A 25,472-nucleotide genomic window follows, 5' to 3' on the forward strand; every position below is an offset into this window, starting at 1 on the left:
TCAAAGGACAAACTGCACAAGTGCTAATGAGCATAATTCTGGAAGTTGCTCTTTGATATCAGTATATTCTGCAATACTTTATTGAATTTTTAATATGCACGCGTAGTCTATAGGAAATTTTTGTTTAACTTCTTAATTTGAATCAAAGCAGCTATCACTTCATTAGTTCTTTTGAAGCTGCTCTTGGTTGAAAAGAGAGACCATGGCTTACGGAAGAAAGCCAGCTCTTGAAATCAGTACCTTTTTGATCAGTAATGAAATCCAAATACTACACTGTACTTCGATCAGATGGAAAAAAATGTTTTGAGATTTTTGAAGATTTTCCATGATGGGAGGAATAAAAGGTGTATCTTTGTATCTTACTGCCTAATTGCACTACAGCACTCTGGGCCCTGAGTTTTACTGAATGGTAAACCTAAAACCTTTTGCAACTTACTGATTCATGGAGTGAGAGTGATTTCACAGTGTTTATTCTTATCGTTTCTAACTGTAAAATGTTTATCTTTGAAGGCATTTGTCTTTGGCTTCTCTAAAACCAATCAGCAAATCTGACTTTGATCTTTTCTAAACATTGAGGGGAAACTTAGACTTGGGTTTTTTTTTAATACTCTGGGACCCAAATGAAATTATTTGGTTTAAAACAGCTTTCTCATTTGGGTTTATATTTTACAAGTTAATTTTGCAAAAGGGAAAAAAATAATATCAATGCATTACAGAGTTCCAGTTCTAAAAATAGCATTACATCTCTGTTAAAAATAAGAGAACATCTGGGGGAAAAAAATCTAGAACCTGTTACTACCGTTCTGAAGTGGCATTCTGATTCCAGTTTTTGTCTTTTCTTTAGGACTACCGGACGAAACCTTTTTGCTGCAGTGCTTGTCCATTTTCGTCAAAATTCTTCTCTGCCTACAAAAGTCATTTCCGGAATGTCCATAGTGAAGACTTTGAAAATAGGATTCTCCTTAATTGCCCCTACTGTACCTTCAATGCAGACAAAAAGACTTTGGAAACACACATTAAAATATTTCATGCTCCAAACGCCAGCGCACCAAGTAGCAGCCTCAGCACTTTCAAAGATAAAAGCAAAAATGATGGCCTTAAACCTAAGCAGGCTGACAGTGTAGAACAAGCTGTTTATTACTGTAAGAAGTGCACTTACCGAGATCCTCTTTATGAAATCGTTAGGAAGCACATTTACAGGGAACATTTTCAGCACGTGGCAGCGCCTTACATAGCAAAGGCAGGTGAGAAGTCACTCAACGGTGCAGTCCCTTTAGGTTCAAATGCCCGGGAAGAAAGTAGTATTCACTGCAAGAGATGCCTTTTCATGCCAAAGTCCTATGAAGCTTTGGTACAACACGTCATCGAAGACCATGAACGCATAGGCTATCAGGTCACTGCCATGATTGGGCACACAAACGTGGTGGTTCCCCGATCCAAACCCTTGATGCTTATTGCTCCCAAACCTCAAGAGAAGAAGGGCATGGGACTCCAATCAAGAATTGGTTCCCTTGCTTCTGGAAATGTCCGGTCTTTGCCATCACAGCAGATGGTAAATCGACTCTCAATACCAAAGCCTAACTTAAACTCTACAGGCGTCAACATGATGTCCAATGTTCACCTACAGCAGAATAACTATGGAGTCAAATCTGTAGGCCAGGGGTATGGCGTTGGTCAGTCAATGAGACTGGGTCTAGGTGGCAATGCACCAGTTTCCATCCCTCAGCAGTCTCAGTCTGTGAAGCAGTTACTTCCAAGTGGAAATGGAAGATCTTACGGGCTTGGGTCAGAGCAGAGGTCCCAGGCACCAGCAAGATACTCCCTGCAGCCTGCTAATGCCTCTTCTCTCTCATCAGGCCAGTTAAAGTCTCCCTCCCTCTCCCAGTCACAGGCATCCAGAGTATTAGGTCAGTCCAGTTCCAAACCTACTGCAGCTGCCACGGGCCCTCCCCCAGCCAATACTTCCTCAACTCAAAAGTGGAAAATATGTACAATCTGTAATGAGCTTTTTCCTGAAAATGTGTATAGTGTGCACTTCGAAAAAGAACATAAAGCTGAGAAAGTCCCAGCAGTAGCCAACTACATTATGAAAATACACAATTTTACTAGCAAATGCCTGTACTGTAATCGCTATTTGCCCACAGATACCCTGCTCAACCATATGTTAATTCATGGTCTGTCTTGTCCATATTGCCGTTCAACTTTCAATGATGTGGAAAAGATGGCGGCACACATGCGGATGGTTCACATTGATGAAGAGATGGGACCTAAAACAGATTCTACTTTGAGTTTTGATTTGACATTGCAGCAGGGTAGTCACACTAATATCCATCTCCTCGTAACCACATACAACCTGAGGGATGCCCCAGCTGAATCTGTTGCTTACCATGCCCAAAATAACCCTCCGGTCCCTCCAAAGCCACAGCCAAAAGTTCAGGAAAAGGCAGATATCCCTGTTAAAAGTTCACCTCAAGCTGCGGTGCCCTATAAAAAAGATGTTGGGAAAACCCTATGCCCTCTTTGCTTTTCAATCCTGAAAGGACCCATATCTGATGCACTTGCACATCACCTACGAGAGAGGCACCAAGTTATTCAGACGGTTCATCCCGTGGAAAAAAAGCTCACCTACAAATGCATCCATTGCCTTGGTGTGTACACCAGCAACATGACCGCCTCGACTATCACTCTGCATCTAGTTCATTGCAGGGGTGTTGGAAAGACCCAGAATGGCCAAGATAAGACAAATGCACCCTCTCGGCTTAATCAGTCACCGGGCCTGGCACCTGTCAAGCGCACTTATGAGCAAGTGGAATTTCCCTTGCTGAAAAAGCGAAAGTTAGACGATGATAGTGATTCACCCAGCTTCTTTGAAGAGAAGCCTGAGGAGCCTGTTGTTTTAGCTTTAGACCCCAAGGGTCATGAAGATGATTCCTATGAAGCCAGGAAAAGCTTCCTAACGAAGTATTTCAACAAACAGCCCTATCCCACCAGGAGAGAAATTGAGAAGCTGGCCGCCAGTTTGTGGTTGTGGAAGAGTGACATTGCTTCCCATTTTAGTAACAAGAGGAAGAAGTGTGTCCGAGACTGTGAAAAGTACAAGCCTGGTGTGTTACTGGGCTTCAACATGAAAGAACTAAACAAAGTGAAGCACGAGATGGATTTTGATGCTGAGTGGCTGTTTGAGAATCATGATGAGAAGGATTCCAGAGTCAATGCTAGTAAAACTGCTGACAAAAAGCTCAGCCTTGGGAAGGAAGAGGACAGCTCCTCAGACAGTTTTGAAAATTTGGAGGAAGAATCCAATGGAAGTGGTAGCCCTTTTGACCCTGTGTTTGAAGTTGAGCCTAAAATCCCTAACGATAACCCAGAGGAACACATACCGAAGGTCATTTCTGAGGAGGCTTTAGAATCTGAGGAGAAGCTAGACCAAAAAGAGGAGGATGGTTCAAAATATGAAACTATTCATTTGACTGAGGAACCAACCAAACTAATGCATGATGCTTCTGACAGTGAGGTTGACCAAGATGATGTTGTTGAGTGGAAAGATGGTGCTTCTCCATCTGAGAGTGGCCCTGGTTCCCAGCAAGTGTCAGACTTTGAGGACAACACATGTGAAATGAAAGCAGGAACCTGGTCCGATGAGTCTTCCCAGAGTGAAGATGCAAGAAGCAGTAAGCCAGCTGCCAAAAAAAAGGCTCCCACGCAAGGTGACAGAGAGCAGTTGAAATGGAAGAATAGTTCCTATGGAAAAGTTGAAGGGTTTTGGTCCAAGGACCAGTCACAGTGGAAGAACGCATCTGAAAATGATGAGCGCTTATCTAACCCACAGATTGAGTGGCAGAATAGCACAATTGACAGTGAGGACGGGGAGCAGTTTGACAACATGACCGATGGGGTCGCTGAGCCGATGCATGGCAGCCTAACCGGAGTGAAGCTGAGCAGCCAGCAGGCTTAAGTGCCAGGTTCTCTGGCATCGGGGACGTGCTGCAGCCTGGAACTCTGCTCTCCTTTCGGTAGGACTGCAGAGCTGTATTCTAACTGGTACTGCCTTTTGAGTGCTGGGTCATCGGGCTGTGGGGATACGCCGCCACTGCTAATCCCGGTGGTTATTTCTAAGTCTATGACACACGATTGGCTGATCTTGCTTCAGAACTTGCTGTGACAGACACAGTAAATAAATGTGAAAAACCAATAAGCTGGTGGCTCACGAACGCACGTGCGGAAAAGCAGAGGTTTATTTTATCTGCCTTCTCAACAGTTCTTTCCCTCTGTAAAATGTTTGGATGTTCTTGGGAAGCGTCACCCTGATCCACACGGTAGTGTAGGGCCAACATACAAGCTACCAGTCCAATGTGTATAGTAGACTTTGGGGAAAATCAATTTTTTTTCATGTATTCATTCTGAATAGTTGAAATGTATATTTGTACAGTCTTTTAGACCTATTCAAGTGATGCCTATGATATTGTTATTGTGTACCCATCCTAGATTTGTTTCTTTTTTAGTGTTGCCCTTGCTGTGTAATAAACGCTCTATCTAGTTTACCTAGCAGAAGCTTGAAACCGCGCTAGTATGGACTTTTGGACAGACTTAGTTTTTGCACATAACCTTGTACAATCTTGCAACAGAGGCCAGCCACATAAGATATATATCTGGACTCTCTTGTATTATAGAATTTTTCTTGTTCTGAATATCCTTGACATTACAGCTGACAGAAACAAAAACTGGTATTTCAGATCTGTTTTCTGAAATCTTTTAAGCTAAAAATCACATGCAAGAATTGACTTTGCAGCTACTAATTTTGACCCCTTTTAGGTCTGGATGAAAGTGTGTTGTGTTGACGCAGCAAGCCAAGGAGTGCTGCCTTTGGGTATTTAGTTTTATCTTTAGTTAAGCACCACCCGGTGTATTCATTTATACCATCCAATATATGACACACTGTTGTAGTATGTATAATTTTGTGATCTTTATTTCCCTTTGTATTCATTTTAAGCATCTAAATAAATTGCTGTATTGTGCTTAATGTAAATATTTGCTTTATTACACATTATAGTCCTGTGTGTCCATTAGGTTTTGTGCCAGCTGATGTCATGGCTCACTTCCATCAAAAGCGGGAGCCACGGCCACCGAGGAAACTTACAGAAGACCAAGATGTGCCGCTGGCATTAAGAATGCTTTCTCTCAAGGCACCTGTTACAGATTCTTTTGGTTTTGTTTTGTCTTTTTCCTTTTTAACTGCAAAAATAAACAGCCTTGAGTTCTTCAGTTCCCCTTTTGTTAAGGAGCAGAGCCTGCTTATATATGTCAATGTCTCACTGATGAAAGGATGTCAACAAATTGGCATTAATTTGCAAGCAGAACATCAATGCCCTGGCGTTCTTTCTTCTAAAAGGAAGTGAATGTTAGTTTTCACCTTATAATGGGAACAATTGTACTAAACAGGCAACTACTCTCTGCTTTTGTTGTAATTCTCTTGACCATCTTGCTATTAAAAAGGCTTTGGAGATCACACACTTGAAGGGCTGTTTAAGATGGAAGGAGCTAGTATATTTACTACACAGATTCCCAAGAGCAGCTTGGACTAAAGAATGGAAGAGTACAAGGAGGCAGTATTAGGCCACCGTTTTTAGTAATTACAACAATGATGGAAAGCTCTAATCCATGCAGAGGGCAGAAGCTCAGCAAGCACCTCTCGGGGACATTGGTCTAAAGAGGTCTTAAGTGGCTGGCTTCCATAATTTCTAAGACTCCTTCCAAAAGACAGCTGTAACAAAAGCATTAACAAGACCAAAGAAAATTGACCAACCTCCTTCTAAAATGTTAACGTCCTGCTTCTCAAAAACTACAGGAGAAAGTGCAAGAATAGACCAGGACCTTTAGGGCATTTGGGGCTGGCATGGAGTCATTTTAAGTCTGTTCTACAAGGAGATTATAAATTCTGTAGACACCAGCTAATAATATTTGGGACAGGATGTCCCCAAATTAACATGCCACGGATTATCAAATCAGAAGAACTGGCATTGAGAAAGCTTTTCTCTTACTTAAGGATAGTAATAGCAGCTGAATTGAAGCCCTCTCGCCCTTGGTTTGAAATTAGTCTGCCTAATAAATTACTAGGTGGGAAGGACGGAGCCTGGGCTTATGAGGCCTACGTGGAGTTCTAAGGAGACTTGACTAGTGGAGGGGGACGTACGTTCCTGGTTGAACATTTGAGCAGAGACAGACGAGCGTGCTTCCTCACTAAGGTGGTGGGAATGGGCACTGTTGGCATTCGGAAAAGAATTTAGCCACCTAAGAATTGGAAATGAAGAACCCCAACTAGTGATGTTGCAGAAGCCCTAAAAGTGTCTCAATAAAAGCCATTTTAAAAGAATGTCGTTGCTACTGTTTGCTTTTGGAATAATCTGGAAATAAAAGCTGTGGCAACCTGCCACCTTCTAATTAGAGAATGTCTATAACTGTAGACTGAACAATTCTGTAAATTTTCTTCCCAGGAGAGTTTTACGTCCTTCCAATTTTCTTAACGGCCCTGACTTCCCAGAGTCAGACTGACAAGCAGCGTGATTTCTCTCCCTTTTCAGCACATCGAGGCACTTTCTTCTCCCATCTTTGGTCTCCATCAAACAGCACTTTGTCCCTCTCTTAAGATCTAAGCAGAAAAGGATTTACCCGATTCCCGGGTAGTCGTGTATCCAATCCAAATGCCTACCCATTTGTAAAGATAGATACTTTTCAGAAGAGAACAAAACAAGTGCCAGATTTGAAAACAATCTATCAGTGATCAGGAGATACCCCAACTGTAACACCACTGGAAACCATTAAACTTGCGTTTGTCAAGTGAGTACTGCTATATACAGGGGTGGTTTCCCTACGTTGACCCTGTACTGCCAGCATCAAACCCACGACACGGAGGCCCCAAAACCCTCTCTAGGGGATTCTATGCTACTAAAGCTTGAGAATCACTTAGTTTGCGTGATGGAAAGTATACTCTTCACTAACAAAATTAGAATAGGTTAAATATATGGATTTCACAGGGCATCGGGTCAGCCTTCCGCCCCTTCCTTAGGCAATGATCTTTTCTACACATTGTGACCCTTATCTCTAACCTACCCTGTTGCTCACTGGGTCAGTGCAGCAGACCAACTGCAAGCATGTCTCACCGAAGTGCTGAACCCCCAGAAGAATGGAAATAGGTTGCTTGCGCCATTTTTTTTTTTTTAAGATTTTATTTATTTATTTCACAGCCAGTGAGAGAGGGAACACAAGCAGGGGGAGTGGGGGAGGAAGAAGCAGGCTCCCAGCGGAGCAGGGAGCCCGATGCGGGGCTCAATCCCAGGACCCTGGGATCACTCTGAGCCAAAGGCAGACGCTCAACGACAGCCACCCAGGCGCCCCATGCTTGCGCCATTCTGAAGTGGCTGGCATTCCAGCATACCAGTTATCAGTTGGCCACCATGAGGTGATCTAGAAACAGCTTAGATAAAGTCTTGATGGTGCATCCAGTTAGGAAGTAAGGCATTTCCTATCTACTATTAGAAGGTCAGCTTGAAAACATCCAAACTTGCACCAAACGAGGGTCACCATTCTGGAATTCTTTGTATCCTGCTACTTCCCATCAAGGTACTCCACTTTAAACAACTTAACATTCACTAGAACTTAGTAAGTGGTATTGCAAATTAGTTGGGAGATGTGTTCAAAAAGTCAGCATGTAAGGTGAAAGTTGCATATCCTGGAAATCATTTCTCCAGTCGTGATTTCAAAGTGCAAGTAAGAGAAGGACAGAGGAAGGAAGGTTTGGAAGGTCCATAGTCCTTCCCAGGGCAGATGATCAGTGAATGGAATAAAGGACAGAATCTTCACTATATAAATGAGTTGTTGCAGTTGTGTGTTTTTCAGAATACAATGTTCTTGGCATCTGTGATGGAGGCCAAGCACCACGACCTGCCCAGCACACCATCAGGCCATAGAGGTGTAAGGCCATTTAAACCTCATCTGGCTTTTGCGTGAATCTTGCTGGACCTTTATTACAGTTTTATTACTAAGTGAGGCAAAATGGATATCATAAGTCAATTGTTCACCTTTTGGAAACAGCAAGAGTCTAGAAATAAAAAAGGGCTTTCCCAATGTAGTTGGTGAGCGCTGTACTGGCTGTGAGTTGGACTTAGCAGAACATGACGCTACATTGTACTGACTGTATGTGAAGCAGCCATACGTGAGAGCCTAGGGATTAGCGATCAAGGCCCTGCAGGACTTGCTGGTGGCTGCCTCTGCCGGCAAGTCTAGCTAAATGGGATTCCCTGGGAAGAGGGAACCAAAGAGGCTCAAACACAGAGCCCTATCCTCCAAGGACCCCTCCTCCTTCAGGCTAGGGGCATGACTACACCTTTCCTAGGAGTTCAGCACACACTGCAAGTACTCAAGTACCTTCCAGACATCCCTGAAGTGTTCCTGGGACTAGTAGCACACTAAATTCCAAGATAGTTTGAGTCCTCAAAATAGTCCTGCCCTAGTGCCCCAATACCCACCCACCCCCAACCAAAATAATAATAATAATAATAATAATAATAATAATAATAATAATAATCCTGTGAAGGGAGTATCAGCTCCAGGTTTGAGAAGCTAACGTCCCAAGATCCCAGCTGGCAGAGGAGAGAGAGAGATGCTGACTCGGACCCAGGACATCTGAGTTCCCAGCCATTGGCATTCCAACTACACCATGCAGCCTTGATCTTGACTAAAGATGAGCCTTGTAAGAAAGGCTTTCCCTGCTGTGAATGCAGACACACGAGCCTCGTCTCTAAACCAACACATGATGCTTTCCCTGGCACAGCGTCTCCCACGCTACTCATTCACACTGCCGTCTTGGTCATCTGCCTAACAACTGCTTTATGTACTTAGTATGTCTCCACTACCCTTTTTAAAAAGGAAAACTCTGCCTCTACAAGAAAGGACAGCCAGCAGAATTTGCCATTAATGAAGACGTCCGTAAAAATAAATACAAGACAAAACGTTAGACTAACACCTCACCCCCTGTTATTGCTTGCTGAGGGCTGTGAGCCAGAGTCTGGCTCTGATTGTTAAAAAGGAAAATCAGAGGGATTCAGGACACACCAACACCAAAATGAGACTTCCTCCTTGGCCCAGGCAAGACTGAAAGTACGGGGGGAACCTCATATCTTGGGGTGACTTATGCTTCCTAATGCACGCCGAGTGGCACCAAAGAGCCCAGAAGGGGCTCTGGCTCAGAGTGCTTCCCAGGGAAGCCTTTGCCCATTGGCGATGACCTGACTCTCCTTTCCCAACTTCAGACACTTTTTTTATGAATGGGACTGTCACTGGCAGGGAACAGGAACCCCAACTCAGACCGTGCTGGATAAAGGGGACACACAGGTAACAAATATGCTCAGCGGTGTAGGCATGGGCTCAGGTCCTCTGTCCTTCTGCCCACCCACATGGTCACCCTCATCCTAGGCAGGCACCCTGGCATCCACAGGGGGCTTCCCATTCACCTTCCCTCACTACTGAGCAAGAGTCCTGACCTTGGAGCCAACTGGACCATTCCAGAGCTAGTCTCTGCGGCTGGAGGGCTTGGGTCAGAGCTATCTCAGTGAGTCACTGGGAGCTCGGATGACCCTGATTGGCTTAAATCAGTCAGCACCCATCTCTGGAGCTGGGGTGGAATCAGTTCAACACAAACCAGAAACCAACTCAAACCCAATCCCATACCGCACTCAGGAAGGTGGGAGGCGGACGTTGAGTCCCCTGCACTCTTCAAAGGAAAGCAAGCTCGTGCAGAATGTAAAACAGAAGAAGGCTGGTTGCTGCAAGGCAGGTAGCCAATCGCTGAAAATCTGACCCCTGTTCTCCCAAAGCTCCAATGTCCCGCGAGAGCAGATTGAAATGCCCGGGGGAGTTCTAACGAGGCCCCGCCCCCAGGGCTTCTGAGGCACTTGCTCCCGGCCCGCCCAGCTGATTCCTCTACACCGCCAAGACTGAGAAGCCTGTTCTAAAGACACACTCCTGAACGTGGCCTACAGCCCGAGCCCTCCCCTGAGTAATACCCTTGTTGCCTGTGGCTTCCGATGTAAGCCCATTTGTTCTGCTTCTCCCCCTTCAACAAACACCAATTGCGCAGCCTAAGAAGCCCCATCTCTACACTCAGAGAGGCGACCTGTATGTAGAAACCAGTTTTTTAAAAATGTTTTTTAAATTTATCTCTACACCCAATGTGGGACTCGAACTCACAACCCTGAGGTCAAGAATCACATGTTCCACCGACTGAGCCAGTCAGGCGCCCCCCCCCCACCTTTTTAAAGTAATGTGGAGACATCCACTGTGGGGCTCGAACTCATGAGCCTGAGATCAACAGCCAGAGAGGCTCCACCCACCGAGCCAGCTAGCGCCCCTGTAGAAGCCGATTTCCCACGCGCAAGCGCCCAAGCATCTCCTGGGTTCACGGTGGGGGGCAAAGAGGAGACGGGGGGGGGGGGGGAGGGGTCTAGAGGGACAGCCCGCAAATCCCCCCCCACCCGGGGAGGGCTCTGTCTGCGGCCACCGTCCTCAGCTCTCTCGCCCATGAGCCCACGGAAGAAACGCACAAACCTTGCTCTCCGGCGCGCGTCGGGCTGGGCTCCGTCTCCTCCGCTGGGGCCTGGCCCCCCCAGAAGAGGGGTGGGAGCGGAGGGCCGCGCTCCGCTTACCGAACCCCACGGGCAAGGCCTCCCGGTGCGAGGGCGCACCGGCCGCGGTCAGGCGTGGCCCTGTGGGGGCACCAGGGGTCTGTCCCCACGGAAGACCCGCGTCGGCCGCAGCGCTCGCCTGACCGCCTTCCTCGCACTCGGCCCCACGGCTCAGCCTCCGCCCCGCAGCCGCGGCCCCGCCGCCTGCGAGCCTCAACTGCGTCCAGCTGACGATCCCTGAGACCAGCTTGGATGCTTTTGAGGCCGCAGCGAGCCCACCGCCCCGGAGGAAATGCGGGGAAAGCAGCCTGAGTCAGAACTGCTTTGAGTTCTTCCAAAGCCAAAGGCAGGTGTGCTCTGGACCCCAGGACAAGGCTGGCCAAGCCCTTCTAGGAGCCCCCAGAGCCCGGGCGCCTTCGAGGGCCCCTCTGCCGGCCCCTGGTATCAGAGTTTCAGCCTGAGCCTCTCTCCACCTCCACTAGGCAGCTTTTTAAGTAACTTCTACACCCAACATGGGGCTTGAACTCACCACCCCAAGATCAACAGTTGTGTGCTTTACCACCTGAGTCGTTCAGGTGCCCCCACCAGGCAGCTCTTTAAGCAATTTTTTCAGCCTTCATTCAAGCTGTGGACCAACTGGAAACAATAAAGCTTTCTGCAGGAGGAAAACAACAAAAAAAGAGTAAGTGGGATTTTGCTTTCAGATGGGGAGGAAAATGCCCTGCCATCTCCAGCTTCCTGGGTCAACAAATCCTCTCCAGAGACCTCCTATCAGTAGATACCTTTGGGGGCGCCTACCCAGCCTCTAACCCTGCTGAGAACTCACCTTTAGACCCCAAGAAGGAGAGCTTTTATCACGAATGGATGTTGGATGTTGGCAGATGCTTTTATCCTGCATCTGTGGAAATGACTGTGTGGTTTTTGACCTTTATTAATAGAGTGTGTGACATTGATTTTCAGATGTTAAACCGACCTTGCATTCCTGGGAGAGATCCCACTTGGTCATGGGATATAATCCATTTTCTACGTTGCTGGATTCAGTCTGCTGATCCTTTGTTGAGAACTTTTGCATCTGTATTCGCGAGGGATACCGGTCTCCAGTTTTCTTAGGTCTTCGTCTGACTCGGTGTCCGTCACTTCCAGAAGGAGGGCCATGGAAAGCACACACTTCTGTAGTAAGACCGCACCCCCTTGTCCCCAGGGAATTCAGAATCGGGGCACAGAGATGCTCGCTGGCCGGCCACTTGCTAACGACACGTAATGACGAGGCAGCGGTCGCTTCCCCCAGCTGCACTTCCTCACATATGCCATATCCCTGGAGTAAATTCTGCACGGGCTAAGGGCCTCTGGCTCTAAGGCTCGCAAATGCACATGCCCGCAGGGGCCAGACAGACAAAATAAATGAGCGACACAGTTGGGCTACGAGAGAAATCTGGAAGAGCGTGACTACGGGAAGCGACTCAGCTGTAGCTCCTCGTTTCTGGCACCAATGTGAGCCCAGCAGTGCCTGATACGCCAGTTTTTAAAGAGAAACTGGAAATCCAGTTCTTTCTGTAGACTGTCCTCATTTTTCATCTCTGGCAACCGATTTCGGTTAATGTTTTGGAATAGGTAAACACCAAAATACCAAAAAGTATAAAAAGAAACCCTGAAACATGAAAAGTCGACTTCTCACCCAAGACAGAGATTCACTGTTCTCGAATTTGTGTGTGTCCTTCCAGGGAATGTTAATGCCTTTCTCACACAGATGGTAGCGTGTCAGGAGCATCTCTCGGCACCCTGGCTTTCTTACGCTGCTGACACTTCCGTACCAGCTCATAAGAAACTCCTAATCCGTTTTTACAACTTCATAGGGTTCCATCCGTCCATGTGTGAGTGTAGACGTACTAGACTGAACCAATCCCCTTACCAATGGACATTTAGGTGCCTTCCAATCTTGGGTTATTTCAACATGTGGAGAATCACCATTTGCATTTGTCATTTCTCGCCTGCGTGTGTCTATTGGGAGGCGAGATGCCTAGAGGTAGAATTACTAGGTCCAAGGGCATACATATTTCTAATGCGCATAGGTACTGCCCACGGGCCTCCACGAGCTTGGTCTCACTAGCAATGCATGAGAACGCTTGCTTCCTCAAAATTTCACTGACAAACAGCATCATCATTAAAAAAAGTTCATGTTTGCCAGCCTAACATAGTGAAACCGGAGGAGTTTCGATATTCTTTCGTACTTGCTGGTACAGATTATCTTCTCATGTGTTTAAAATGCCTTTTATGGGGCACCTGGATGGCTCAGTCGTTAAGTGTCTGCCTTCGGCTCAGGGCGTGATTCCGGCGTTATGGGATCGAGCCCGGCATCAGGCTCCTCCACTGGGAGCCTGCTTCTTCCTCTCCCACTCCCCCTGCTTGTGTTCCCTCTCTCGCTGGCTGTCTGTCAAATAAATAAATAAATCTTTAAATAAAATGCCTTTTACATTTTCTCTTCTGTGAGATGCCTGTTCATACCCTTTGCCCATTTTTCTATGTTGTCTCTTATTTATTTGTAGAAACTGTTTATATACTAGGGAGATTATCCCTTTTTATATAAAATGAGCTGCACAGATATTTTTCCCAATTTGTCACTTGTCTTTTTGGTCATTTGTCTTTTGAATTTGCTTAGGATTTCTTGTTTTGTTTGGATTTTTTTTTTTTTTTTTGGTGGAGTTTTCAGTTTGTTTTTGCCATTCAGAGGATTTAACTTTTATATATATATATATATATATATATATATAATCAAATGTATCTTTAAGTCTTCTGGATGTTGAATGATTCTCCAATGTTTCTTCCTTCTTAAATGAATTCATTTTATACATCTAACTCGTCCTTAATCCATTTGGAATTTTGGAAATGTTCCTGGTGTACAGAGTGAGGTATGGAACTCGCTTTATTTTTTCCAGATGGTTACCCAGTTGTCTCAACACGAAAACATTTTTAAACAGTTCAGGGTAAACCACACATTTCTGCCAACGCGTGGGCCACCTTCTTGAAACCTCTTACTTTGACAGACATGAAGTTCACGTCCACTGGCAAAGGAGGGAGGTGGTTGACTAAGGAAGAGCCTAGCTCTCCTGAAATTTTGCAATGCCCTTTATACTGGTGTCCCACAAAAGAACACTTCCTGGGCTGCAAAGTGACCCTGGCAAGGGCTGTGGGGACGGCTCGAGCTAGCAGCCAAGGCTTTCCTTTACCTGACGGGACATCAGCTCACCCGGCACAAGGACAATGCTTCCAGAACACCAGCAAAGGGCTGAGGTCGGAGGCGCTGGCAGGCTCTGTGTCCTGGCCTGCCTTCCCCCCAGGCGTCCCCAAGTGTCCCTCCACGTTCACTGTTTGGCATCAGGACTCCCAGCAAACTTGGAATGGCCAATCCTCGTTCATGAGTCAGCTGTCCCCACGGATGCTCTCATGCAACCTCTCCCCTCCTCGCGGACCTGGGGGAAAGCGGGTGTCCCTGAAAGGGTTCAAGGACAGCAGAACGCAGAGAGGGCTAGTGCATGCTTCCACGTGTTCTCACTCCGAGATTGAAGGGCGGTCCCTAAGTCACTCGCTGTGGACGCTCCTGGATGCCACCTCAACTGAGAAACAGCACAAAAGTTGGCCCTTTTCCTGCCAGGCCAATCACCATCGCAACACCACCCACAGCAGTGCCCGCTGCCAGCCCTGAGGCCAGCGCTCACAGTGGTCCCCTCATTTCGTCCACACCAACACCCCCCAGTGGGCAGGTGCCCTTGTTCGCTGCATTCTCACTGAGGAAGCCGGGCTCAGAGAGGGTAAGCAAGTAGCCCAGGGCCACACGGCTGAGGTGTGCAGACGACGTTGGTGCCACCCAGGCAGGCTGACCTCAGAGCCTAGAAGCTCTTCGCCGCAGTCTTGTGGCTCTCTATTTTAGGACACTCACAGTGCTGTGGCTTGATCACATGACGCTCCCTTTCACCTCTCCCTGGCCCCGGCGTCAGGCCCTGAAAGGAGAAAGAGGCCTGGGTGTCTCCAGCAAACCACATATACTTGTCCTTCCGGAAACGGGTGTCCTCACCGCCTGTCTGAAAAATTAACTTTCCCTCCAATCCCTGCTTGCCCTGAGCGGACACACTGAGAGCAGTCCCGAGGCTGAGCAACCTGCAGCGCGCGTGTAGTGACAGGCACGGTGTCAGCCAGGGAAGCCGGACACACAGACGGCGCCACGTGGGCCCCGGCCACTCATCCACCCGTCACACGGAGTACAGACGCCAGCGACGCCCGTCTGTCCCAATTGATGGCAGCGTGCTGTGAGCCCGGCGCGGGTGTGGGAAAATTCAGTGAACCCGCCACCTAGGCGAACCTTTCTGGATGTAAACTACACTTCCGTCATTTAACATGAGGTATACAAGCTTTTTTACTAAAAAAATAATTTCCACAGGAAAATGCTGGCTCTTCTTGAACCAAGGCATCCACCTATATCTTTTTTTAAGATTTATTGATTTATTTTAGAGAAAAAGAGAGAGAATGGGAGAGCAGGGAGAGGGGTGGAGGGAAAGGGAGAGAGAGAATCCCAAGCCGACTCTGCGCTGACTGAGCAGGGAGCCTGACTCAAGGCTCAATCCCATGACCAACTGAGCCACCCAGGAGCCTCTGGCCTGTATCTTTAATTCCAAAAGTGTGTCCTGAAATTAGCAAGATCCAGCTTTTTCCTTGCTTCTCTACTGCTCTCTCTCCTGATTATGTTAGACTTCCTTGAAATTCGGACGCAGGTCTGCTGTTCAGTAGTGTGTGTGTGTGTGTGTGTGTGTGTGTGTGTGTGTGTGTGTTTCTTGGCTCCGTGAGGATTTAGAGAAAAAAAAAAAAAAACCAAGCAGAATTATTCATCACCCAGGTGAGAAATCTGGAAGTCCAGGACAAGAGCCGGAAACTCACCCACGTGAAACGAAATTAAGGCCAACCCACCGTTGGAGACCCCTGGAAATCCTCGTGATCCCTCCATTCCTGCTGGGGATCCAAAGGCCAGGTGACGGGCGTCCCGATGAGCAGATTCGGAAGGTCAGGCTTGCGTCGGTGTCAGGAGCTCCCTTCGAGAAAACACTTGCACCCAGACCACACATGACCTCTTGACACCTTTATTGAGATGATTCACAGGCCAGCGGGCACTGGGGTTCGCAGACAAATCAACCACCACAGGTGACCCCGGAGCCATGTGCCTGGTGGCACCAAGCGGACCCCCCACGACTCCCACGCAAAGCCCTTCACAGAGAGACGGGGGGCTCCGAGTCCTGGGGACCTACAACCTCAGTGGTTGCTCAGACCCCCGGAACCCAGAACACCGGCGGGAAGCGCCTGGTCCAGCTCAGCGCTCGGGCAGCACACACGGGGGCCCCCAGTGCGTCTCCGAACCCGTGGTTTCATGTGCAGCGAGGGAGGGGATCAAAGCACGCACTGACAACGACACGACAGGGCTCACAGGCGCCGGCGCGGGGGGCCGGGGGGCTGCAGGGCAGCGTGGCCAGCGGCCGCGGGGAAGTAGTCCTCCGTGCGGTACAGCGCGGGCAGCTCGAAGGGCAGTGGCGCCGGCGGGTTCTGCAACGACAGAAAACGAGCGGCCCCGTGAGCCTCTGGAACCCCTCGCTCGGTGACCCAAGAGTTCCATTCGAGGCATGAACTCAGCCCACGGGGACCGTTGCCCCTGTGACAAGGCTGCCACGGTCCTTCGGTGGCCCTGCCTGGGACAGCCAACGCCGGGCCCCCAGAGCGCTGCCGGCGTGGGGACGCACCTGTCTGATAGTGACCGAGAAGGCAGGTGTCGCTCAGGCCCGCACGCGTGTGTGCGTGTGTGTGCGTGTGTGTGTGTGTGTGTGTGTGTATGTGCACGTGAGCTCTGCGGGGCACCCTGGAGCCGGGCACACAGCCTGCTGCTGGGCAACTGGGGGGCGGGCTGAGTGTTCTTTCACCGGGTCCCCATCTGTGCCTCCTCGAGTCAGTGCCATCTGAATGTGTTACTTTTTCAAAAAAAAAATCAAGCCATTTTAAGAAGTGCTCACTTCTGTCTGGTGCGGATCTTTGTTGCGAAGGCTGGGAAGAAGAGATTTTCCATCAAGCAGCCCTCCCCAAGCTCCGGGTGGTGAGACCCTTTCTGGGGGAGAAACCGGTTTCACAGAGGACCACGTCAGACGGCTTCTCAAACGTGGCTGCATGGTGCCCCCGCCCCCCGGGGTATTTCAAAGTCCCCAGATGGTTCCCATGCGGAGCCAGGGCTGATTGCAATGACTCTGGCCCCCTTGGAGGAGGGAGACTGGGCCCCGCTGGGAGATGGGCAGGTATGTGGGGCTCAGAGGTGCACAGGTCCTTCACATCTCCACCAGAGGCCCCTCTCGCCACCCTCCTCATTACCCCCACCCTCCCCATTACCCCCACCCTCCCCATTACCCCCACTCCCCTGACTTCTCTCCTTTGATTGTCCAATCTCCTGGCCCCCTGCACCTGAGACCCACTCTGAGCGGCCTGCAGGTGCAGGTGCCAGGGCAGGGGTGGGGTGGGGTGGGAGCTCTGGCCCACCACCAGCAACAGCTCTCCCAAAGCCCAGCACCCCTGCCTGTCCCACACTGTGCTGTGTGCATACTCGGCCTCCCCACACACTTGTTCCCCCCAGTGACCATCATCCCCATTGTGGAGGTGGGGAAACCAAGGCTCAGGGGGGTGCCTGACCCATGTCCCGAGTCCTCCAAGCATCCACCCACTCCCCCACCAGGTCCTGAGAGCCCAGGCCAACCAGGGCCCACCTGTGCAGAAGACAGCAGCCCCAGCCATCCTGGGCTCGCTGGCGGGGGAGACAAAGGAAACAACAGAACAACATTGCCACGTGAGCGCTAACGGTGGGGAGCTGCAGGGACCTGTGGAAACTGGAGGAGGCTCACCTCCCCTGGGGGGGCGGGTCAGGGAGGTTTCCAGGGGCTGGAGCAGGCAGGGCAGCCTTCCAGACTGAGGAATGGCATGTCACGGTGCTGTGGCGGGGAGGGAGGGGCACTTGGGGACTCCGGCGGCTCGGTCTGGAGTGGGGCCAGGTCACTGTGTGGACAGAGATGAGGCTATAAACCAGGGCCGGGTCATGTGGGCTCTCGGGGGCCGTGCTAAGAGCTTCATCCCAAGGGGCCAGGGAGCCACTGAAGTCACTAATCGGGAGTATGTGTGTGGAGTTCGGTGTTTCAGAAAGAGCAGAACTGAGGGAAAGACGGGAGCAGGGAGGAGGCTGTGGCCAGGATTCCCTAAAGAGAAGCAGTGGGGTTTAGGGCGGGAGTGGACAGATTCTCATGTCTGAGCCCCAAAGCCCTGAACTTTCCCCCACAGAAGGAAACCATTAAAGTATTTCACGTAAGAATGTGCTCAGGTGTCTGAGGTCTAAGTACCTCCCTGCGTCACGATCCCACAGCTGGAAAACCAGGGTGAGCCATTCACCTTGGCCAAGGGCCAGCCTCATGGAAGGGCAACAGAACATTCCATCTGTCAACCCTGTGTCAGCCATTCTTGGCTCAGCCTACTTGCGGGTACTTGAGGCCCAGGCCTACCACCTGCCCCCTTTTTCTAGCACCTTCCAGGGCTGCCCCCTGCCGCCGTGGACAGGATGCAGGCCTCTAGTAGCTCCATGACCACAGTGTGACTGAGAAATGAGCCACGAGATACATCTCACAGCCTGAGGGATGCAACGTGTAGGCGGCCCATACGCTTAGAATCTCTTCACCCTTTTCTCCTAAAAACTGGTCATTGTAGTAATCTAGAAAATGCAACTTCCAAGCGAGTAATGACAGCCTGAAGATCAGCAACCTGGTCCTGACACATGGGGGTCAAAGAGCATTACGTGATCCTGAACAGACAGGTCGCTTTTCCTAATACTCAGGTCCCCGGCAAGGAAAGGGGCCCAAGAGGGGCAGTGTGGCCCCATCCTGACCCCCTGTTCTTTTTGAAATAGTTCTACCATTCAAAAGGGGGTGCCTCTGAATGGGTAAGACACCCCTCCCAGGGATAGGCCTTCTGCCTCCTCCTTCAAGGAGAGAGACTTCCAAAAAAGGAAGAAAATCAACACAATGAGGACAGAACCAAGAAGTCACCCTAAGAGCCTCCTAGTGGCCCCGAACCGAACTCCCGCCAACTTCTTAGAGCACGTGGGGGAATGTGGGATGGTGACTCATTGCTGGTTGGAGAACTAAGCCTGAAATCAGCCAGCAAGGGGTGACCTGTGATGAGCCAGGGGGCTCCAAATGTGGCCTCAGGGGTACAAATTCTGCTCCTAGACAGCGGGTGGCCGTGAGGCGGACAAGAGCCTGTCTAGCCTCCACTGCCCACCAGGATCCTGATCTTCTTGCAAGATCACTTGCGTCTGCACCAGACCTGGAGGCCCTCCCCACCCCCTACGGCTCAGGTGGGGGCTGGGCTGGGGGGGGGGTGCAGGGAAGGCCTGACCCGCCCGAGCTGTGACTGGTTCAGGGCTGAGCTTGTGACCTGAGCTGGGCCAATGAGAATCAGCCTGGGGACTCACTACTGAGACAGGGATGCCACCGCCCCCAGGTTCGCGGGTGGGGAGTGGGGTTGGGGGGGGAAGGGGGATGGGCCACAAGCCTGAGGGCCACTTCTGCCACCACAGTGCAGGGCCTGCCTGGGATTGAAGCCAAGGCAGGCACATGGGGCTGGGAGACGGAGTGAGACGAAGTCTGACGCTATCATTTGAGCAGCTCCATCCATTACTGCCTGAGGCGGGAGTTGCCCTGGGCCGTTTCCTGCCCATGAGCCATAGACCTCTCTTGTTTGCTTCCGCCAACTTGACCTGGGTTGCTGTCACTCGCAACCAGGCTTCCTAAAACAATAAACCCACAGTGGAGCCAGTGCGTACTTGCAAACCAGAGGCTTGAATCAGCAGGTAAGGGCTGGTGTGCGAGGCTGAAAATAGCCAGATGCCCCAGCTACTGCTGGGAAGGAGACCACATCCTGCAAGCCAGGCCCCAATCACAGACACTTCAGGACGCCATGGAAACCCAGGCCTCCACACCCATTTTCTCCCAGCAACCTGCAAAACTGGGGTCCTCCCTATGTCTCAGAAGTGGTGGGAGCCAGGGGACCAGGGAGCTGGGGTCCACCAGGCCTGTCCAGCTCGAAGCCCAGCCTTTGCCCATTCCCAGACAGGGCCCAAGTCTTTGGGGACCAAGCAGCAAACCCAAACCCTTGAGAATCTCAGGGGGGACTTCAGAGATATCTACCTCCCACCCTTCTCCTTCTACAGATTCCCCAGGGTGGGGTGGGGATGGGGGTGCTGCCAGGTAAGCAGGGAGGAGTGTCCAACTCCAGGATCCCCAGCTCCCAGCCTGCAGGCAGGAATGTTCCACCTGCCTGAGACTGGTTGGGAGATGGGGCAGTCTGACCCTGCAGGTCCCGGCCTCTGCCACGCCCCCTTTCTCTGAGTCTCCCTTCACTGTCCCCTCTGCCCCCAGCCCAGAGCTCGTCTGCCAGCTTACCGCGCTGGGCCTGGCCTGCTCTCCGCCGTCTACCCACATTCTCGCATCCTCACTTCCTCCTGGACACCCGAGTTCTCAAACCTGTAGCCCACACACCAGACGGATGTGCCTGGTCGGCTTCATGATGTCTAAAAAATGGAATTAATTGCAAACGTGTAACAAATCCGGAGATTTCTCATGAAAACCAGACTGCCAGCTTCTGTTGGAAAGTCAGATGATCTGGCAGCTCCGGGCCCACAAAGCTCCTCGTGGGCTCTGGGTGGCCGAGCTGAGGAGCAGGGGGTGCTCTCCTGGGGTCCAGAGCCCTCCCAGCCCCCTCACCATTTCTACAGCCTGCTGCTGCCGGCACACACCTCACGGTTGGCCAGCCTGCCAGTCTGGGCCACCAGGAAGGTTCTTTTCAGACAAGCCCCCACATGGCCGCTACAGGACTGGGTTCAGGGCAGATCACTGTCTCCTAAAGCGATGCTCACCCACCTCAGGGTCTTGGCTTGCCCTGTACTACCTGCTCACTTGTTTCCAGAAATTTCCACCCCCTCCCTGGAAGTCCTGACCCACCTCGTGTCTCCCTCACTGCACATCCCGAATCCTGGTCTGCTTTCTGCTCGGGCTAGGGTCTGCAAGCTTGTTCTGTCACAGCCCAGACAGTAAACACGTGAGGCTTTGCAAGCCACAGGTCTCTGTCACAACGACTCAACTCTGCCCTTGAAGTCCCACAGCAGCCACAGATCAATGCACAAACCAGCGGCTCGGCGTGTGCCAGGGAGACTTCACAGAACAGTGGCAGGCCAGATGTGGACCCCCGGCCATGGTTTGCCCCTGAATGAAATCTGTCTTTCTAAAGAGATCAGGACAAAATCCCTTCCCTGCATCTCCCATATAATGGGCACTGGGTCATAGGTCACCAGACCCGGGCTGGAGGATTCCGGCCCAGGCCCACCGAGCTGACTGTCCCAGGCCTGAGTGCTGTTTGGTTGGCTGCCCTCGGGCCATCACTCCAGCTCTGGCCTGTCCTACCTCACCCAGCAGCCTCCCTGCCAGAAGAAGCAGGCCACGGGGCAGCCCCACTCGTGGGCTGGCTTCCGAGGTCCACAGGGTCAGCCCCAGAGCCTGGTCAAGCCCTGGGGGACTGAGGCCCCAGGCCGACCTTGTGCAGCGGAGCTCGAAGCCCAGAGGCCCACACTCCTCCCCTAGGTCACCAGGCACTCCCAGGCCTCTGGGGCTTGGGAGAGGCTCCCCCCACTACAATCACTACACCTGCTGCCCCAGGCTCCACACAGTGTCTGTGACCCGCCCCGCCTCCAGCCCTCTTCAAGGTCCAGTTTTCTCTGGGCCTTGAGCTTCACCGGAGCTTAGCTGCCGCTCCCCTTGATGGGGCTGCACTTGGCAACTGGCTTCCAAAGAGAATATGAAAAGGAAAAGGAACTGCTCAGGAGGAACCTGGCAAACGCTACCTGAGTCAGGTGGTCAAGGTCAACACCATCAGTGATACATCTTGTGGACAGCCTCTGCCCTGGGTGTGACGAAGGCACTTCACCTCTGCGGTCTTCCTCCCCAAACCCATAGCCCCGATCTAACCACGAGAAAAACATCAGATTGGCCCTAATAGAGGGGTATTGTACAAAATCCCCAACCAATATTCCTCAAAGCTGTCAAGGTCATCAAAATCCAGGAAAGTCTGAGAAGCCATCCTAGACCAGAGAGGCTAAGGAGGCATGAACTAAACACAACGTGGTTGGTAACTTGGATGCAATCCTGGAACAGAGAAAGACATAAGGGAAAAACTAGCAAAATCTGAATAACTAAGGAGTTTAGATATTAGCAATCCACCGAGGTTGGTCCCCTCGCTGGGACAACACACCACCGTAAATACGGTCGTAACAATGAGGGGAACCCGGTGAAGGGTACATGGGAACTCTCTGTATTATCACAGCAACCTGTCTCTAATACTAAAATTAAAAAAACAAAGCTGGGGGGAAGGGAAGAAAAGCAACAGACTGAAGAAACAGCTCGATCTGCACAGACCAAGCCCCCAGCCTCTCCACACCCACAGCAACTGAGTACTGAGCACTTTCTGAGCACCCAGCCCATGATGAGCCCTGAAAGTTCACAGCCCCCCTCTCTTACAGCTGCTGAGAGAGGCAGGTATCCTCAATCCCATTTCGCAGAAGAGGAAACTGAGGGTCAAAGAGGCACTAGCCCGAGATCAGCCAGTTGGAAAGTGGTAGAGCTGGATTGGAACCCAGGGCCACCCAGCCCCAGCACCGAGCCAGGACCCAGGGAGCCCCAGGGCTTAGTGGAATTGGGGGTGCGCTCTGGGTGCAAGGCCCGGGATGTCCCTTTATCGCCTGCTTTCCAGCCTTAGGACATCAGGAGCCCCCACCCCCACCCCTTCTAGCCGACTCCGAGATCGCAAACTGGTGGCCTTTGCTTAGCATCTGGCCCGCAGACATGACTGGTTTGGCTCATGCAAATTTAAACATGAGTTAGCTGCCAACATGGAAGAACTGGGATGTTTCAAATAAATACTGAGTTCCTATTTCTCCTGAAAGGAGCGATCCGGCCACACTGGGCCCGCATTCCTGTGGGGTGCAGGGAGCTGGCCCCTCTAGACAGGGCATGTGCCGCCCGGCTCGCCGCCATCCCCGCCCGGCCTGACTCACTCGTCCGCAGGACCTGCCGGGCCCCGTGGGCATCAGAGCTGGCACTGGCTCCAGGCTCACGTCACATCGCTCAGACACGGGGCTGTCGAGGAGCTGGATGGAGAAGGCGTTGCTTCCCGTCCCTTGCCCTGGGCCCCATGGGCTGGGAACCGCCAGCCTGGGGCTACCGCCAAGCCCAGTGGCTGCTGCCCTTACCCACTGTCTTCCTGACTGCTCACAGGAGCCTGGGAGGCAGGCACTGAGACGGTGCCTGTTTCGTGGAGGACAAAGCAGGCTTGAGGAGGAGCGGGTGGGTCACATGCCCAGGGTCACCCAGCTGGTAAAAGGCCGAGCTAGGAATCAAAGTGGGCTCTCATGAGCTTTGGACCCTGCACCCCGCCAGAGCCAGCCCACAGGACCTTCCCCTCGGTCCCAGCCTCCCTGCTCCGTCCCGGCCGAGGGCTTTCTGCACCTCAGGCCACGCCTGGCTATTCTGCCTGCAACGTTCTGTGTCTGCTCCAGGGCCCCAAGTCTTCCAGAATGCTCTGACAGCTGTGAGCAGAGCTCCTCCCATTTCTCTGTAAGCAGCCCCTGCATGTCCAATCCTGCCTGAAGTGCTGGACTGGCCAGCCTCGCCGTGCCTACACGAAAGCAGTCCCCCTTGCTCCCCGAACGCTCCCACCCAGCTGGGCCACCAGCCCCAACCTCCGCCAGCCCAGTGACCGGAGCCGCTGGTAGCAGGGGGAGGCTGCTAGGCTCTAGTGACAGAGGAATAGGGCGGGGGGCTCCCACAGCGTGCGGCCCCTGCCCCGAAGGATCCTAGCAGCAGGGCCAAGCTGGTGCAGCCTCGCTACAGGGGATGCTGACCCTGGGCAGCAGCTCTAGAAGGCTCGTGGATCCCCGAGGATTCTGCTTTTAGCTGGAGGAAAAGCGTTAACATGGAAACTAGCAGAGGAGGAGCCCCTGGAAGTCCTGCCAAGATACGGCTACTAAATCCAAACTCACACTCGGTCTGGGAGGGAAGACAGGATGGCCAGGTGGGCGGAGTCACGTCGCGGCTGCCTCCAGAACTCGACCTTCCTGGGGGCCCCAGCTCCTGCCTCAGAGTCTGCTCTCTCCACCCTTGACCCGGGCCCTGCTTATTGCATGCCTTCCACCCCCCGCCCCCCGCCCCGCTCAGGGCCCCTCTTCCCAGAGTCCTGGCTCCCCCTCCAGTTGATGCTTTCCATCGGAGCCCTCCTGTTTGAACACTGAGGCCCCTGGGCTTTGCTTCTCATCCCACGGCCGCTGATGGAACTGTCTGCCTGCTATATACTTACATATGTAATTTTCTTAAATATTCTTCTGTGGTTTTTTAAAAAAGATTTTATTTATTTATTTGAGAACAAGAGTGAGCATGGGCAGGGGGAGAGGGAGAAGCAGACTCTTTGCTGACAGGAAAGCCCCCTGTCGCGGGCTCGATCCCAGGACCCTGAGATCATGACCTGAGCCGGAGGCAGATGCTTAACCGACAGCCACCCAGGCGCCCCTAAATGTGTATTCTTTTTTTTTTTTTAAGATTTTATTTATTTATTTATTTATTTAACAGAGAGAGACAGCCAGCGAGAGAGGGAACACAAGCAGGGGGAGTGGGAGAGAAAGAAGCAGGCTCCCAGGGGAAGAGCCCGACGTGGGGCTCGATCCCAGAACTCCGGGATCACGCCCTGAGCCGAAGGCAGACGCTTAACGACTGAGCCACCCAGGCACCCCTAAATGTGTATTCTTAATTGAGCACCTGCTACGTTCCAGAGACCCAAATCCACACAGGTATCACAAAGCCCTTTTACAGATGAGCAAACTGAGGCTTTCAGTGGTTACGTGACTCACTGTGAGGCCTGCCCACTGCCCAAACTGGCCGCCCGCACCCCACCTGCTTCAATCCCTTCGGCTAACTCTTCCCAGATCCCTCCCCCCATCACCACCGTCGTCCCCTCACTGCCACCTCCCAGCTGCGGCTCTTGCCCATAACCCATCCTCCACACGGCAGCCTGAGGGACTGTCCTAAGAAACAAACCCGACCTCTGGTAAGTGCGCTACTTAGAAGAAAACGCGACTCCTCACCGTCGCCCTCAGGCCCTGCCGCTGAGGTCACCGACAGGTACTTGTCCGGCCAAACCCAGACCACATTGGGTCCCGCTTGGCCTCCACCGGGCTGAGTGTCTTTACTAGTATTGTTGCTTCTGTTTGTCTGCTTGCTTGTGTTCTCCTGTTTTTGAATGAAATGCCACTTCTCTTGGAAAGATGGATCTCCAGCTTCTCAGTTAAAAAACCCGGAGCTCTGGTGTACCAGTGGTGAGGACGAGCTGGTGCCAAGCTGTGGCCGCCCCCTTTCAGAGGGGACACGTGCTCTTGCCTCAGCCACCTGCCTGGCCCCGAGAGCTGGGGTTTGTGATCCCAGAACCATATGATCCAGCCTGACTCTAAACCCCGTCTGTCACCTGCCAGCATTCACAATGCTCCAGCCTGGAAACCTCTTCCTGGACCTCCCCAGGGTCTGTCCTGACTTGGACCCTTGAACTTGCTATTCCCCTTAAGGCTTTGCCACTAGGGTCTTCTCGTGCTGGTGTCTTCCTTCCGACCCTTCTAAGGGACCCCCGATTTCACCGGTCACC

At 51.5% G+C, this 25,472-nt stretch overlaps 2 protein-coding genes across 8 annotated transcripts in view; one reads left to right on the plus strand and one right to left on the minus strand.

Annotated features, from left to right (window-relative positions):
- ADNP (activity dependent neuroprotector homeobox) overlaps positions 1-6,367 on the plus strand; it is a 32,153-nt gene extending 25,786 nt beyond the window's left edge. For all 6 annotated transcript variants that reach the window (XM_057312470.1, XM_026503738.4, XM_026503733.4 and 3 more), the window contains one exon: positions 845-6,367. In XM_057312470.1, coding sequence (XP_057168453.1) covers positions 845-3,955 — 3,111 coding nt within the window. In that variant the 3' untranslated portion in view covers positions 3,956-6,367. The remainder of the gene's footprint in view (positions 1-844) is intronic.
- A 9,317-nt stretch (positions 6,368-15,684) lies between these two features.
- Positions 15,685-25,472, minus strand: part of BCAS4 (breast carcinoma amplified sequence 4) — a 53,954-nt gene continuing 44,166 nt past the window's right edge. Inside the window, exon 4 of one of the 2 annotated variants that reach the window (XM_057312472.1) lies at positions 15,685-16,259. In XM_057312472.1, the coding sequence (XP_057168455.1) occupies positions 16,140-16,259 (120 nt within the window). In that variant the 3' untranslated portion in view covers positions 15,685-16,139. The remainder of the gene's footprint in view (positions 16,260-25,472) is intronic. The other variant, XM_026503731.4, reaches the window with a different exon arrangement.

The sequence above is a fragment of the Ursus arctos genome, unplaced genomic scaffold, assembly GCF_023065955.2.
Source record: "Ursus arctos isolate Adak ecotype North America unplaced genomic scaffold, UrsArc2.0 scaffold_16, whole genome shotgun sequence".
In the NCBI taxonomy this organism is placed as follows: Eukaryota; Metazoa; Chordata; class Mammalia; order Carnivora; family Ursidae; genus Ursus; species Ursus arctos.